The 15825-nt window shown below is 42.4% G+C and overlaps 1 protein-coding gene, 1 long non-coding RNA gene and 1 other non-coding gene across 6 annotated transcripts in view; 1 reads left to right on the top strand and 2 right to left on the bottom strand.

The window, feature by feature from the left end:
* The window catches only part of Mcmdc2 (minichromosome maintenance domain containing 2), a 35365-nt gene extending 28885 nt beyond the window's left edge, over nt 1–6480 (top strand). For all 4 annotated transcript variants that reach the window (XM_059254030.1, XM_059254028.1, XM_059254029.1 and 1 more), the window contains 2 exons: nt 1054–1163; nt 5087–6480. In XM_059254030.1, coding sequence (XP_059110013.1) covers nt 1054–1163; nt 5087–5253 — 277 coding nt within the window. In that variant the 3' untranslated portion in view covers nt 5254–6480. The remainder of the gene's footprint in view (nt 1–1053; nt 1164–5086) is intronic.
* On the bottom strand, nt 6424–8545 carry LOC131903446 (uncharacterized). The gene is made up of 4 exons (XR_009377519.1): nt 8437–8545; nt 7052–7153; nt 6754–6823; nt 6424–6540 (listed from the first exon to the last, which is right to left on the bottom strand). It is a non-coding gene; the product is annotated as an uncharacterized LOC131903446 (long non-coding RNA).
* LOC131905434 (small nucleolar RNA SNORD87) lies at nt 6903–6987 on the bottom strand. Its single transcript, XR_009377946.1, has one exon. It is a non-coding gene; the product is annotated as a small nucleolar RNA SNORD87 (small nucleolar RNA).
* Nucleotides 8546–15825: the final 7280 nt, after the last annotated feature.

The following is a 15825-nucleotide window of genomic DNA, read 5'->3' as shown; positions in this document are numbered from 1 at the left end:
GACCAACTAGAAAAGTTTGTGCTTCCTGTTTCTGCAACACTACATTTTGCTGGCCTAGAAGTTTTTATTCAGAGGCCATTGTGCTCCTGCCAGGAGGCACAACAAACTTTCCAATGACTTGGAAACTCAGACTGACCCCTGGTCATTTTGGGCTTCAAATGCCCTTAAAACAACAGACTAAGAAAGGAGGGGTGATACATCCAGATTACCATGGGGAAACTGGACTCTCTCCACTATGGAGGTAAGAAGGATTATGTCTGAAATATAGGAGATCTCTTGGTGCTACTGTGCCCTGTGATTAAAGTCATTGGGAAACTAAAAAAAAAAAAAAAAAAAAAAACAACCACCACCAAACAAAAGAACCTCATAGCCACCTGACAGAAGCTGAAAGGAGGCACTTCAGGCGGGTGAGCTGTTCACAGGTTTAAAGAGGTAGTGAACGGCAGTGCGTGCTCACAGGAGACGGATGGTAATGAGCAGTCCAGGCGCTTATGTGACAAGAACTGTGAAATTCTATGGGGGCTTGAGATAGATGAGGAGCTGATGAAAGCACCAAGGAGCTGTGCATCTATACATCTATGCAGCTATCTATAGGAGAGAGTCAGGCATATCCCTACTGTATAGTTAGTGAAGCAGAATGTGGGGCAGGGGATGTGGATTGCTAAGTGGAAGCCAATTTTGTTTTTTGAGACAGGGTTTCTCTGCATAGCTTTGGTGCCTGTCCAGGATCTCACTCTGTAGACCATGCTGGCCTCGAACTCACAGAGATCCGCCTGGCCCTGCCTCCTGAGTGCTGGGATTAAAGGCGGGTGCCACCACTGCCCAGTTTGTTTGTTTTTGTTTTCTGTTTTTTGGAGTTTTTTTTGACAAGCCAGAATACTTGCTTTTCTGGCACAATTTGTTTAAGTTGGTGGGAAAGAAATAGCTTAAAAGGAAACAAATCAGTATGCTGACCTCTTAACATGTGGCTCCTGCCATGTCTTGGCCTATGCCTGCTTAAATATGTAATTTCTTTTTATTAACATGTTTTTATTAAGCTGTTTTCTTTTTTAGAGTTTCTTTATCTGAAGCCCATGCTCGGCTGAACCTCCGGAATAAAGTGCTCAAAGAAGATGTGCTAATTGCAGCCTTATTGTTTGAACTGTCTCTCACACTGAAATATGGTAATTCTCTAATAGTGATTCCTCAATAGTCTTATTAAATAGTACCTGCATTTGAAATACTTCAAAATAATTCATCTTTACTGTTATTGGATATGGCTTACTTGAATTCGAACATTTAATGTTTATAGGGGAATATCACTTTGTTTTTGTTTTGTTTTTCGAGACAGGGTTTCTCTGTGTAGTTTTGGTGCCTGTCCTGGATCTCGCTCTGTAGACCAGGCTGGCCTTGAACTCACAGAGATCTGCCTAGCTCTGCCTGCTGAATGCTGGGATTAATGCCCAGCTGGAATATCATACTTTGTTCAAGACAGTCTCAGCATATAGCCCAGGCTGGCTGTGAACTCAAAATCATCCCAGCTCAGCTGTGTGCCATCATGCTGGGTGGCAGTGCCATCTGATAATACACATCTTATTATGTATGATTGCTTTTGGGGGTTTTGTAAGACTAAGCCTCAGCACAGGGCCCATGCTTACCTTTAACTTGCCATCCTCAAGCCTCAGCCTCCACAGTGCTGAAAAAGCAGCAAGCATTCCTAACCACTGAGCCATTCCTTCAGCTCCCAGACTAAGCCAAGCATTCTTAACCTAGGATCCATGGATGCTTCAAGCCCACAAGGCTTGTAAATCATTGTCTACAAATCTGTGTGTGTCCTTTACAAAGGAGATAGATTGTAAACTTAGGAAGTAAATTATAGAGTTAGTGATTACTAGAAAAGATTGTCATCCTGAATTAGTTTAGATAAAATACTGGTCCTAGTGAATAATAAATAGGGATATATTAAGTATTTTTATTTGTTTTATTTTAAGGCCATATTTTTTCAAATCAGGCACATTATTTTATATACCATAAAGAAATGTGCTGCCAGCCAGATGGTGGTGGCACATGCCTTTAATCCCAGCACTCAGGAGGCAGAGGCAGGCAGATCTCTGTGAGTTTAAGGCCAGCCTAGTCTACAGAGGCTGTCTATAGGACAGCCAGGGCTACACAGAGAAACCCTGTCTCATCTGAAGAGCGAGAAAAAGGAAGGAAGGAATGTGCTGCCAATTTTATATAATGGTTAAGTGTGTTGGGTTTGTATAGTAAGGACTCTTGTGGTAGAATATGACAAAATATTGTCACTTGATGACTGATGTCAAGACTTAACTGACGCATTTTAAAAAAGGATTTAAAGGAAGGGAAAAGATGTCTTCAATTCCTTTAGTTGATAAATTTCATTTAGGTGTTTGTGATTTTTAACTCTTAAGTAAAACAATGTTAAAAAGCTCCTAAATACGACTTCATTTTTTATTAGTTTTGAAGCTAGCAGAGTGATAGGTCACTATACTTTCTTACTGTCCTTACTAAGCTCCTTCCCTCACTGCCTTCTCCATACCCCGTCCTCACACTGCTTCTTCCCCCAAAACAGTGAAGAGCACAGTGAGATAACAAGAGTAGGAGGCAAGCAGAGAAAATGACAAAGGACAAGCAGGATCAAGTCAATGTAAGGGAAAGGAAGAATGGGGAATGCAAGGAGGGAAGTAAAAGACCAAGAGGTCCTTTTAAAAAGGGAAAAAGATTTCCCAATTGTGAACAGTTCCAAGCAAACTTAAATGTAAGATGGGCAGTGGTAGTATACACCTTTAATCCCAGCACTTGGGAGGCAGAGGCAGAGGCAGGTGGATCTCTGTGAGTTCGAGGCCAACCTGGTCTACAAAGTTAGCTCCAGGACAGGCACCAAAACTACACAGAGAAACCCTGTCTCGGGGAAAACAAAACAAAAAACAAAAAAAGATGGAAAATGAAAACTAAAAATATTGAGTCTTATTTTAAAAATCAGGTAAAGTCCAAATACAACAAATTAGAGAGAAAGGAAACATGGCAAAAAAGTAAAAAGAAAAATATAGGAAAAAGAGTATAAATGGAATAATGGGAAATACATAAATTAGATGGAGAAATAAAAATATAAAACATCATAAAGTAAAAGATATTGCTCAAAGTATACAAAGAAAAAAGGGGAAAGACAAAAAAAAATTGAAACCCAAAAGTCTAAGAGAAAGCTGGTGTTGGAGCGGCTTCTGTGTCCTTGAAACTGGACACAGCCAGTCATGTGCATGGGGAGGAAGCCAGCTGAACTTACACAAACTGAGATAAATGCTATGGAGAATAGAAGGCTTAGGCATTCAGAACAATTAAGGAGACCTCTATGAGGAAGAGTTATTTAACCTGAAGGATGAGATATCCAGGTTGAGGGCACTTCAATAAATGTAGATGCTTTCAAGAAAATGAGAGGTCCAGGGTGACTAAAACATTGCCAATCAAGCAGAACAAAGACCAGCTAAGTTATAAAGAAAAATGTGGGCCTGCAAGCCTCCGAGTATGGTAACCAGGGTTGTGGTCCAAAACAAATGGGAAGAAACTAAGTGTTTTAGGAGACCAAATATCAATTCTATTTTGAAACATAATTATCCATGGTGAATCTGAGACAGGGTTTCTGTGTAGCCTCGGCTGTCCTGGAACTCACTTTGTAGATCAGGCTGGCCTCAAACTCAAGAGTTACACCTGCCTCTTCTTCCTCAATGCTGGGATTAAGGGCTTGTGCCACGCCCAGGTTGTCTGTAGTGAAAGGTTGGACTTGCACAGCTTAAGATGTCATACTCCATGTGATTGTAGTGGAAGCTTTGACTAGGTGAAGAGTAGAAACAGAAATTAGTGAGAGATGGACCTGGGATGATTTTATCCAACACTTTGCTAATGAACTAGATTGTTAGGACTTGTGTGCAGGAGTGGAGGAAGTAGTGATGCTTATTAAGGGTCCTTACCTAGTTGGGAAATTATAGTGCTCTTTACCAAGACTAGAACAAAGAGGGATAAAGCTTGAGAGAAAAATAAAACTCTACAGATTCCAACAGAAAAATTTCAGGATGAGTTGATGACTCAGTGGGTAGTCATGCACTGCAGAGTCTGAACCCATAGGGGAAGATAACCTACTTCCTTAAGCTGTCTTCTGACCTGTACGCTCACCCTTGGTACAATATGCGCGCGCGCGCACACACACATGTACACGTATTAAAAAAAAATCTGGATCTTAGGTGAGTTCTAGCCTGGAAATGTAAGAATTAGGACAACAGAGATGGTATTCAAAGTCAAATGGATGAAATCACCTAGACAAAGTATAGAGAATTCCACCACTGCACTGGAAGAATTCGTGTTTAGAAATGGGTTGAAGGCAGGCTAGTTCCTGAAGCAAAAGCTTTAATATAGAAAGGTGTGGTACTCTAGGCGCCAAGAAAAGGTTTTCAAACTGAGTGGTCACTGGACACATGCTATTGAGATTACGATTGCATCTGCTAAGCCAGAGGTTGTAGTACCCACGATCAGAGCTGTTTGGAGCTGGAGAGAGAATGGATGTGTGGCTGTGGAGGCAGCCCGCAGAGACAACTGAATGTTGAAGATAAGGGACAAAATGGGGCACCAGCTGGAATGGATGTGATGCAGGAAGGGACTTTTTAATGTAAATTCTAAAGTATCCATAATACAGTAAACTAATGATAGTACACACACAGTTGTCAACAATGAGCATGATTTTGCAGTGGAGAGCAGCCTGGTGGTAAGTGTAAGACTGACCCAAATGCTGGGGAGTGATCAGAGGCTAAGTCCTAGGAGGCAAGGATTCCATAAAACAGCACATGTGAAGGGCCTGATCCAGAATCAGGTTGGGCGATATATACTAAAGTTCATTTTATATTTAAAATATATTTCAATCAGCCATCCAGAGCTACATAGCAAGAGCCTGCCTTAAAAAGGACCAAAAATAAAATTTAAAACTTAAAAGGACCAGATTCTATTCAACAGTTCAGATTTTTTAAACCTTTATTATCTTTGTTGAAATGTATTTCCATTTTTAGTTTTTAAGTCTCATTACACTGTTTTGTTCTTCACTTAGGGGCCACTGCATTTTGTGTTGCTCCCAATGCACTCTTTCCATTTGAACTGTATGATGAAGAATACTTAGAGCAAAGAGATCTCCACCTGACTCAGTACCAACAGCAGCTCCAACAGTTTATCGCCGCATGTGGACCTGGGACAGCCATCTTTTCTAGTGATGAATAAGCAATTTGAGCAAAATTACTTTTCACACCTCTATAAGCCTTGGTTAAACGTATGAGTGATTTCGAAGTAATGCTTCAGATGTGTACTGCCTCAGGCTATTAGAATGCCATTAAGAGTAGGAAATGTGGCCCCTTCATAAGGAACACATACACAAATAACCCAAGTACCTAAGACCAGTAATAAAATTTTATATTTAAACATTGTTACCAAGGAGATTCACATCAAAAACTCCCTGGTTACCCCAGTGTATCAATGATACACACACTGAGAACATTGCAGTGTGGAAAAAAAACTGTTCATTCCATCCATCAGGTAGCAACACTTTACCTACAAACATACCAGTTTAAGTTTCTTTACCAAATTGATTAACTTCAAATCACTGCAATTTTTATGATCCAAAGTGTCTAATGTAAGGTCTTTCTCTATTTTAACATGTGCACTAAGGGTAGATTGTTTTATAAGCCCAAGTATGAAGTCAAGGAAAGCTGTGTAACTCTTATATACACCTTTTGTACAATCAGTGACTCCAAAGACAACTATTTACTCCTGGAGGCAAGTGGTCATCCTGCCTCCAATTAGTTGGCACTCTAGGGTCATACAGTACCTGACTTGGTATTTCTAGGTACTGGCTCTGAAAAGCAAGTCAATGACAGTACATGTAAATTAAGACTCGTTTTGTGCTTTTTCATATGATGTGTGGAAAGTATAGGTCTCTGGAGTGAAGGTAAAACAATTCTTACCAAAAACCAAACACAAACCACACAAAGTACCTCTCAAACTGGAAAGTCTAACATTAGGAATTTCCTTGTTCCTGAGGATCAAGCCCAGGGCCTTGTACCAGCTAGGCAACCACTTCCCCAGCCAACACAAAGGCTTTTCAATGCCCCATGTCATCAGAACGTTGCTGTATTCTTATGCTGTGTACTAAACCTAGGGACTCAAGAGGCTAAAGATTAGCAGTGTTTTATTTAGACTTGTCAAGTGACCCTAGACAGACCGCCCAGGCACCTTTCTTCCTACAGTGTATGCTGGTTCTTCTACTGGCAATCAGGATTACTTCTGTTGACAAAAGTAAACGAAATAGCTCATGAAAGGTTGAGAACTTTACTATGAAAACGACGCTTTAAATATAAACATTTTAAAGAAATTACTGCCCACAACAATCAGCTCTTTATTTCTACATAATTTATTGTTTATTACTATCAAATAAAATACTAATTCTCATCACTTGCTTCTGCTCAGTTTCTTGACCAATTCTTCATTTTACATTCCAAACATGTGCCGCATCTTCCCAAAGGAAAAAGAAGAAGATAGTCAGAAGCCCATGGTATCATTTTCCCTCCAGCTCAAAAGCTAAGCCCAGATATTCATCTTAACAACCTTCGAAAGAATGCCAAGTAAACAGACATTCAAAGGCGATTTCAAAAGGAACTGGCCCCAGTCCCTGAGTGTTATCAAATACTGCTCAATCAAGAGATGTGACTGCTTGAGCAAACTTACCCAGAACAATGAAGTGTTTGTAAACATCACAGCTACTGACATTGGACGTTCACCTGCAGCCACCAATGTGCTAGATAGAAAAAAAACCAAACAGTACATCTGTTTCAGCAATTTCATCACATTTCAGTAATTCGAATAATCCATACATTGCTGGCATCTCAGTGTTTAGATTACTTCTTCAAAGAAGCCCTCAGCTGGGTAAACGGCAAAAACTGAAGTCATCATTGTGCCAGCTAAGTCATCTAAAGAACAGGTCCTATGTGTTGACTAGGTCCTTAAATATCAAACCAGCACACACCTTTTTACTGGCAACTGTCCTCTTGGTAGCTTGTTTACATCACTTTCCATGAGAAGTTTTTGGAAAACATTTGTTCAAGCATCTTCAAGAGACAAGTTGCACCTAAAAATTAAAACATTTGATTGTTAACTCTTCATTTGTAATTCCATGTTTAGCACCTTATTTGACTGCTGGCTAGTTTTATGTCAACAAGCTAGTCACTCACTGGAGGAAGAAGCCTCAATTGAGAAAATGCCTGCAGAAAATGCTGGGCCACAGGCAAGCCTGTAAGACATTTTCTTAATGAGTTAGTTAGTAATTGATGGGGGAGGGCCCAGCCCCTTGTGGGTGGGAACACTCATAAACAGCAAGTCCCAGGTTCTGTAAGAACCTGAGAGTAAACCAGTAAGCACTCCTTCATGGCTTCTGCATCAGCTCCTGCCTCCGGCTGTCATCCATCAATCATGGACCAAAAAAAAAACCCGTTTTACTCACACCCTTCACTGTGGCAGTACTGATTCACGACAAGGATTCGGAGTACCATGCCTTTGCTCATTAGTCTCAGGGCTTACAGGTGAAAAACCGGAATCATTAACTATAGTTGTGCAGACCACCACCTGCACATTAACAGCAAAGGGCATGGCCAAGGTCACATACGTCCTACAGAACTCCGAGACTAAATCACTGAACCAGTCACGGAAGATGATTTATTAAGGCCTGTAAAATTTGACTGGAAACTTTGATCACTCTCATGTCTTGAAATGCTTGAGTTAATAGGAATCCAGAGTGCCTAACCTAGTTTATAATGCTAACAGGAAAGTGTACTATTCCACAGATCTGAAATGCGTTCTTTTGTATTGTCTCAGAACTTAATCACTACCTTTTTATAGCCGGCATTCCCACCCTGTGGGCTTTCAAGATGTGCGGCGCAAATATTGCTTCAACTTCAATGCCTCTTTTAGAGTATACTTACAAGCCCTAAAACTGACGGTCTTAATACCTAAAAGGTAACAATACTCCCTACCTCTATAAAAATGTCCCACAGAAAAATGGGTCACCCACTTAGGAAGCCTGAAACAGGCTGCACGGTGGCTTTTCTTGGGGACACAAAAAGGACACCTGCCACCATGCAGGCCCAGCGAAAGCTGCCGCCAGAAGAGGCCGCTCCTCCCCGCACTTGGACGTGTCCCGAGGCGCAGGCCTTTTAACCAAGGGCCGCCAAACGCTGTTGTCCTCGGAGCAGCCTCAGTTAAGATTTGCAGATTTAAGAGACCGAGCGCTGGGGAACGCGCGCGACCCGCCGCGCAGACCAGGCCGCCTGGCCCACCGTACCCGGCAAGGGACCGGCGCCGTCAGCTGCGAGCCCCGCTCCGCACCGACGGGTGGACAGACCGCCGGATCCGCACCTGGAAGAGCCCGAGGACAGGCCGGGCTCCGCAGCCCCGGGCCTCCGCTGCCCGCCATGCTGCACGAGGAACCCGCGCGCCCAGGCGCTGCGCGGAAAGGAAGTGCCGGAGCTTCCCGCAACCCCAAGGCCTTCTGTAGGCCCCGCCTCTTCCGGCCATTTACCCCGCCCCCGTTTCTGGTGGGGCGGAGGGAGCAGGTGGGGGGGGTTAGTGAGGCTCAGGAGTACCTCAGCTTTTTAATTGACTTTGCAAGTGACGAATAATGCCTTAAAATAGGACAGTCTCCCAGTCCCGGTGCTTATCTTGGTCTTCTAAATCCTCACCTGCTTCTGTGTTTTAAAAACTGGTGGTATTAGCAACCCCATTTAATTTTTTTTCAAGATTTATTTTATGTGTATAGATAGGTCTTTTGCCTGCGTGTGTGTATGTGTACCACCTGTGAGCTTGATGCTGACAGTTCAGAGGATCCCCTGGACCTGGAGTTACATTATAGCCAGACCTGAGCCAACCTACTATGTGGGTGTTAGGAGCCTAAGCCTGGAGAGCCTCTGGAAGCAGCCAGTGCTCTTAACCACTAAGCCATCTCCAGCCCACCGCAACTCCATTAGAGTTAGTGTTCTGGAATCAGCGTGCAGGCACATACATACACCACCATACACACACACACACACAGAAAAATTGGTTGTTGACTACTTTGACTTGTACTAGTAATGGAATTTTTCCTTAGCAGTCGTACTTGCCTACTGTCTGAGGGTTTCTCTTGCTGTGATGAAACAACCATGACCGAAAGCAAGCTGGGGAGGAAAGGGCTTCTTTGACTTACCATTCCATGGAACTTCATCACTGAAGGAAGTCAGGACAGGAACTCAAGCAGGACAGAAACCAATGCAGAGGCCAGGGAGGAGTGCTGCTTACTGACTTGCTCCACTTACTTTCTTATAGAACCCAGGACCACTAGCCCAGTGGTATTCCCACCCACAATGGGCTGGTCCCTCCCGCATCAATCACTAATTAAGAAAATGCCCTACAGGCTTGCCTTCAGTCTGATCTTCGGGAGGCATTTTCTCAAGTGAGGTTCCCTCCTCTCAGATGACTGTAGTTTGTGTCAAGTTGACATCATACTAACCACCACAGTTAACTTGCTTTTGAACATGTTATGATTAACCATGGATTCTATTGTTTTTGGTTTTTATTGGGGGTGTGTCATGTGTATGCTCACGCGGAGGCCAGAGGACAGCTCCATGGGCTTGATTCTATCCTTCTACTTTTATATGTATTCTTGGGCTGGAACCAGGATGGCAGGCTTGCCCACAAGCACTTTTATCTGCTAAGCCATCTCGATAGCCTGAACTTTCATATTTACCAATCTTATTTATCTCAATCATTACACTTGAGTCCTGGCTACAAAACATTAGGCTTGTGCCAGAAGAAGAAATGTTTATGTTCTTGTCTGAAAGATATACATCAAAAAGTAAAATCACATTATTAAATTGGTAAAAAGCAGGCCATCTCGCCTTTAAAAGGAGCTGGGGAGGTGGCTTGGTGGGTAAAGAGATTGCTGTGTGCTGGGTGGTTTTACAGAGGGAGCCTCAATTGAGGAAGTGCCTCCATCAGATTGGCTGTAGGCGTGTATCTGCAGGGCATTTCCTTGATCAGTGGTTGATGCAGGAGGGCCCAGCCTGCTGTGGATGGTGCCTCCTCTGGGCAGGTGGTCCTGGGTTGTATAAGAAAGCAAGCCAGTGAGTAGCATTCATTTGTGGTTTCTGCTTCAATTCCTTCCTTAAATTCCTGTTTGGAATTCAATGAACTGTTATGTAGAGTTGTAAGCTGAAATAAACCTTTTTCTCCCTAAGTTTTGGTCAGTGTTTACACAAAGCAACAGAGAAGCAAACTTGGACACCATACAATCCCAGTGCACTGGTAATGTGGACACAGAAGGATCCCCAGAGCTCTGTGGCTAGCCAATGATAGAAAGCCTAGGCTGTAAAAATAGGATCCTATGAGAGCACAGCTGACTTAGCTCAACAGTTATTGGTCAGTCACAACCTAGAGAGGGATGTTTGCTGAGACAGCCTGTCTCCTAAGACAATCTGTCTTGCTCAAGCAAACAATTCCAGGAAGGAAAGACCATAGCGATCTTCATATACTCTCTGCTATAATGTCTACCCTTCGCTATTTGAAATAAACAGTTTTATCTGTTGAGGTCAGACTCAGGTCTCTTCCTCCTTCTGTCTCTTTACTCTGTGCTCTGAAATCTCGCCTAATCTGTGAGTTCCAGGTTCAGTAATACTCTGTCTCAAAATAATAAGGTGGAGAGTGGTTGAGGACTACACCTGAGGTCCGTTTCTGGACTTCACACACATGTAACACACATATATATTACATACACACAATAAATAAGGTGTGGAGTGAGGACTGCACCTGAAGTCCGTTTCTGGACTTCACACACATATAACACACATAGATACATACACATACACAATAAATAAGGTGGTGATTGATTGGGGACTGCACCTGAGGTCTGTTTCTGGCCCTCACACATATAACACACACACACACACACACACACACACACACACACACACACACACATATATATATATATATCACATACACACACAATAAATAAGGTGGAGAGTGGTTGAGGACTACACCTGATATTGACCACTGGCCTCTGCAGGTGTGCACACAGAACATGTACACACACACACACACACACACACACACACACACACACGTCTGTGTTAGATGATAGACCTCACCCACCCACCCAAATCTGTTCCCACCCCTGCAGCCTCTCTTTAGACAGGGAGCAGATAGACAACAGCTACTGTGTCCTTGCAACACACTCCCGCCCTCCCACCCCTTCGGTACCACCCACTCACCCACCACTTGCTCAGGTCCAGAGTCACTTTGAATTACAACTTTGCTCTCTTATCTCATGCCTTCTGCCTCTGTGACTCCTGCACTTCCCAGGCTAGATCACATGGCGTGGAGGCCCCAGCCCACTAGAAATTTGTAAGGGAGAAATTACCTCTGTTGTTCTTGAACTGAAGGCTCTCTCTTCAGGACCCTATTGCCTTCTCTATGATGTTGATGCTATAATCCTCCTAATAAATTTCTTCTAAAGGATAATTGTCTCAACACCCTTCTACTATACCTAAAGACCCTCTAAAAATTCATCTAACACTGAAAAAAATGTACAGTACTTAACATAGGAATTTAGAATCTTTGTCTTGGGCCCCAGATACAAGCTATTTCTTCTGTTCGGTATTGGCCTAATTCACAGACTCATTTTCCTTGGATATTGCTCTATGTATATCTATGTGAACAGCTAATGTGGGATGTAGGAGGAAGTAATTTTGAAGCTGAGCTGTTAGAAGCTAAGGCACAAATTAAGCAAGTTCTTAATGCCCCTTGGTCCTGGGGCATTGTAGGAAAGCACTGGAGACAAACATGAACACATGTTCTCCTCTACCCTGGTTCCTATGGGAAGCTCCTAATTCACTCATAGCTATCTGTTGCTTCCTCCTTGCATATGTTCCCAGGACACTCATCAGGCTCTACTAACTCAGGTAGCTGAGCCAGAATTTAAGAATTCTTTTTTTTTTTTTTAGATAGGGTATGGTGGTTTGAATAAGAATGGCCCCCACAGGCTCATAGGGAGTGGCACTGTTAGGAAGTGTGTTATGGAATATTCCTTTTGTACACTGTGAAGATGTGTTACCCTCATTATTAATAAAGAGCTGACTGGCCAATAGCTAGGCAGGATTTTCAGGGCAGAGAGGATGCTGGGAAGAAGGGCAGAGATGAGGAGTCACCAGCCAGATGCAGAGGAAGCAGGACATGAACATGAGATACTGAACAAAGGTACCACCATGTGGTAGAGCATAGATAAGAATTATGGGTTAATTTGAGATATAAGACCTAGTTAGTAACAAGCCTAAGCTATTGGCTGAGCATTTATAATTAATAACAAGTCTCTGTGTGGTTCTTTGGGAGCCTTCTGTCCCAATGAAAAACTCCACCTCTACAACTCGCTTTGCCTCCTGAGTGCTGGAATAAAGGCATGTGACACCACTGCCCTGCAAGAATTCTTTTCTTAAAGTAGATTTTTAATTAAAATATAATTACATCACTTCTTTCTTTCCCTTTCCTCCCACCAGCCCCTCAAGAATTCTTTATATATTTTTGTTGTGGAATAGAATATTTGTTTAACTAGGTAAAGATGTGTTACATTTGTTTATGCTGAATTTCTTTAACTATGTAAAGACGTGTTGCTTTTATTTGGGCTGCATTTGTTTAACTATGTAAAGATGTGTTGTTGTTTCATCTTGCCTGTCTAAGGTACCTGATTGGTCTAATATAAAGCTGAACAGCCAATAGCTACTCAGAGGAGGGATAAGCAGGGCTGGCAGGCAGAGAGAAAAGGGCAGACAGACAGACAGACAGACATGGAGGAAGCAGGAAAATAGGATGGACAGTATATAGATGAGGTAAATGAGCCTTTGGGCAGCACGTAGATTAATAGAAATGGGTAAATTTAAGTTAAAGAAAAACAGCTAGCTAGAAACAAGTCTAAGCTAAGAATGAACATTTGTAATTAATAAGTCTCAGAGTCATGATTTGAGGGCTGGAGGTCCAAGAGTGCCTGATATATATTTTAATATAATTTCTTACCATATATGATTTACAAATATATTCTTACAGTCTGCATCTTTTTATTCTCTTAACAAATCTCTTTGTATTAAGAAGACATTTATTTTATTTATTTTTGTGTGTATGTATATGTGTGTGCACATGAGTGCCAGAGGCCAGAAGAGGGCGTCTGATGCCTTGAGCTGGAGTTACTGGTGGTCATGGCTTTGTTTATCTTGGGTATTTTGTCGTAGTCATTATACATCTGGTGAAGACAGTCCATTCAATAGTGAAAGACTCAACTATACTCCTTGAACCTCAGAGATACCCTGTGAATGAAAAAGAAATAAAAAGGAAAGGACATGACTGCTCCTAGGTATGGTGGAGGAGGAAGTTTATTGTAGATAAAAGGGAGAGCATAGCTAGAGGCAGAGACATCTAGGAGAGTCCAGAGTGGATAAGACCCAATCACATGAGGAGAGGGGAGAGGGGAACCAGGTGGAGCAACAAAGAGGGCAGAAGGTGAAAAGGGGGTGGGTGATCAAAATGCCTGGGTTATATAGGGAAGAGCCTCTGGGGGAAGGATAGCCCAGTCCTCTGGGCTGGAGAGTTCTGGGGTATTACAGTCCTACCCTGTAATAGGTAGGGACTGAGGGACGCTGGGATAACCTGCTGGGAAGGTCCATTTTGATATGTTAAATAGACATCTTAGCCCTTTGTCCTAGTGTTGGAGACTTAACAACCTGCCTTTGCTCTCCGCCTTCCGGGGCTCTACTAAGGCTCTCCAAGGCAGTAGTCTCCTCATTCTCCTTGGTCCTTTTCTCCCTTTACAATTTTTATAGCAAGAAATACATTTGCATTTGCTTTACCAACAGGTGGTTTTTGATGGTCTTTCCAGGGATTCAGGCGTCAAAATAACCAAACAAATAGATCAGAGTCAGAGACTGCATCAGTAATGGAGTTCATCCTTAGCAAAGAAGAAAGATACATTTACCCCAAAATGTAGGTTGAAAGATTAGAAGTGTAGAAGTCCAATGTGTGTGTGTGTGTGTGTGTGTTCAAATCATCTGGTTAAATTATCACACATTCATGCAATGGATTGGAAATTCTGCTCCCTCTTGATAAACATATTCCCTATCTGTCTGTCTGTCTGTCTATCTATCTATCTTCCTCTCTCTCCTTGACTACTTGAGTCCATCTCTTTCTCCTCAGACATCTTCTTTTCCTTCCCTCTCAAACTCTCTGAACAACTCATGATATCACTAGGGTGGAGTTCATTACAAAATAGAAATTAATTGAAATAAAAACATTACATATAAGGAATTAGCTATTATAAGGGATTACTTATTAAGATAAAATATAGAATATAATAATGCAAAGCCAGGTCCATCTTCATTTCCTGACTGTCAATAGCTGCAATGCTCATGGAGTAAGAATTTAATAAGGGAATTCTTTTTTTCATTTTCTAAAGATCCTTTGCATGTCTCTCTCCTCTCTGCTGGAGACTTCTTCATTGAGTTCATTTCTTGAGTTTCCTTTTCCTGTGTAAAACATAGTTTTCATTCCTGATAAAGGGAGTTTTGAGATTTAAATTCCTTCTTCTCTTAATCTCAGCACCCAGAAGCCCAGAGTCAGGTGGATCTCTGTGAGTCTGAGTTCATCCTGGTCTACATAGTGAGTTCCAGGACCACTGGTGCTGCATAGTAGAAAAAGCCTGCCTCAAACAACTAATAAACGAACAACTTAGCCTTCACCTTTCAGTTTACTATTGCCAGAGGAGCTTAGGGAAGTCCACAGAGACTCAGGGTTGTCTAATGTCCTTGACTGTGATAGTTCACCTTAATTGTCAACTTGACTGGATTTAGAATCACCTAGGAGACACATCTGGGGGTGTCTCCAAGGGAGTTTCCAAAGAGGAGAGAAGCCCCACTGGAGATATATATATATATATATATATATATATATATATATATGTGTGTGTGTGTGTGTGTGTGTGTGTGTGTGTGTGTGTGTGTGTGTAGTGCCATCCCTTAGGCTAGGGTTCCAGGCTGAATAAAAAAGGAAAAGGAAGAACCCAGCTGAGCACCAGCATTCATCTCCAGCCTGCTGCCCACAGCTGCAATAGGAACAGCTGCTTCATGATCCCTCTACCACACCTTCCCACCATGATGGACAGCACCCCTTCTTTTGTTGTTGTTGTTGTTGTTGTCTGTTTTGTTTTGTTTTTTTGTTTTGGTTTTTTGAGACAGGGTTTCTCTGTGTAGATTTGCGCCTTTCCTGGAACTCACTTGGTAGCCCAGGCTGGCCTTGAACTAACAGAGATCCGCCTGGCTCTGCCTCCCGAGTGCTGGGATTAAAGGCGTGCGCCACCACCGCCCGGCGACAGTACCCCCCTTCTTAAACCATGAGTTCACATGCATCCTTCTTCCTTTAAGTTGTTTCTATGAAGCAATGAGAAAAGTAACTAATAAAATTACTAATGTCCACAACTTCTCATGGTATTTTAACATACCCACCACATACATTACTAATTTTTGGTAAGGGGGCCAAAAACATTCAGTGGGGGAAAGAACAGACTTTCCAATTAGTGGCGCTGGGAAACACAGTTGGGTCCTTTTATCATGGACCAAAACTGACTCAAAGCACATCAAAAGTCTGTTTTAAAATGTGTTACTTTTAGACTCAGTACAATATTTGAATGGGGAACTCCTGAAAGAAGCTATATCTGTAGGTACTGGCTGGTTTCAGTCC

The sequence above is a fragment of the Peromyscus eremicus genome, chromosome 2, assembly GCF_949786415.1.
Source record: "Peromyscus eremicus chromosome 2, PerEre_H2_v1, whole genome shotgun sequence".
Taxonomy (NCBI): domain Eukaryota; kingdom Metazoa; phylum Chordata; class Mammalia; order Rodentia; family Cricetidae; genus Peromyscus; species Peromyscus eremicus.
This window is presented reverse-complemented; position numbering and strand designations above follow the sequence as displayed.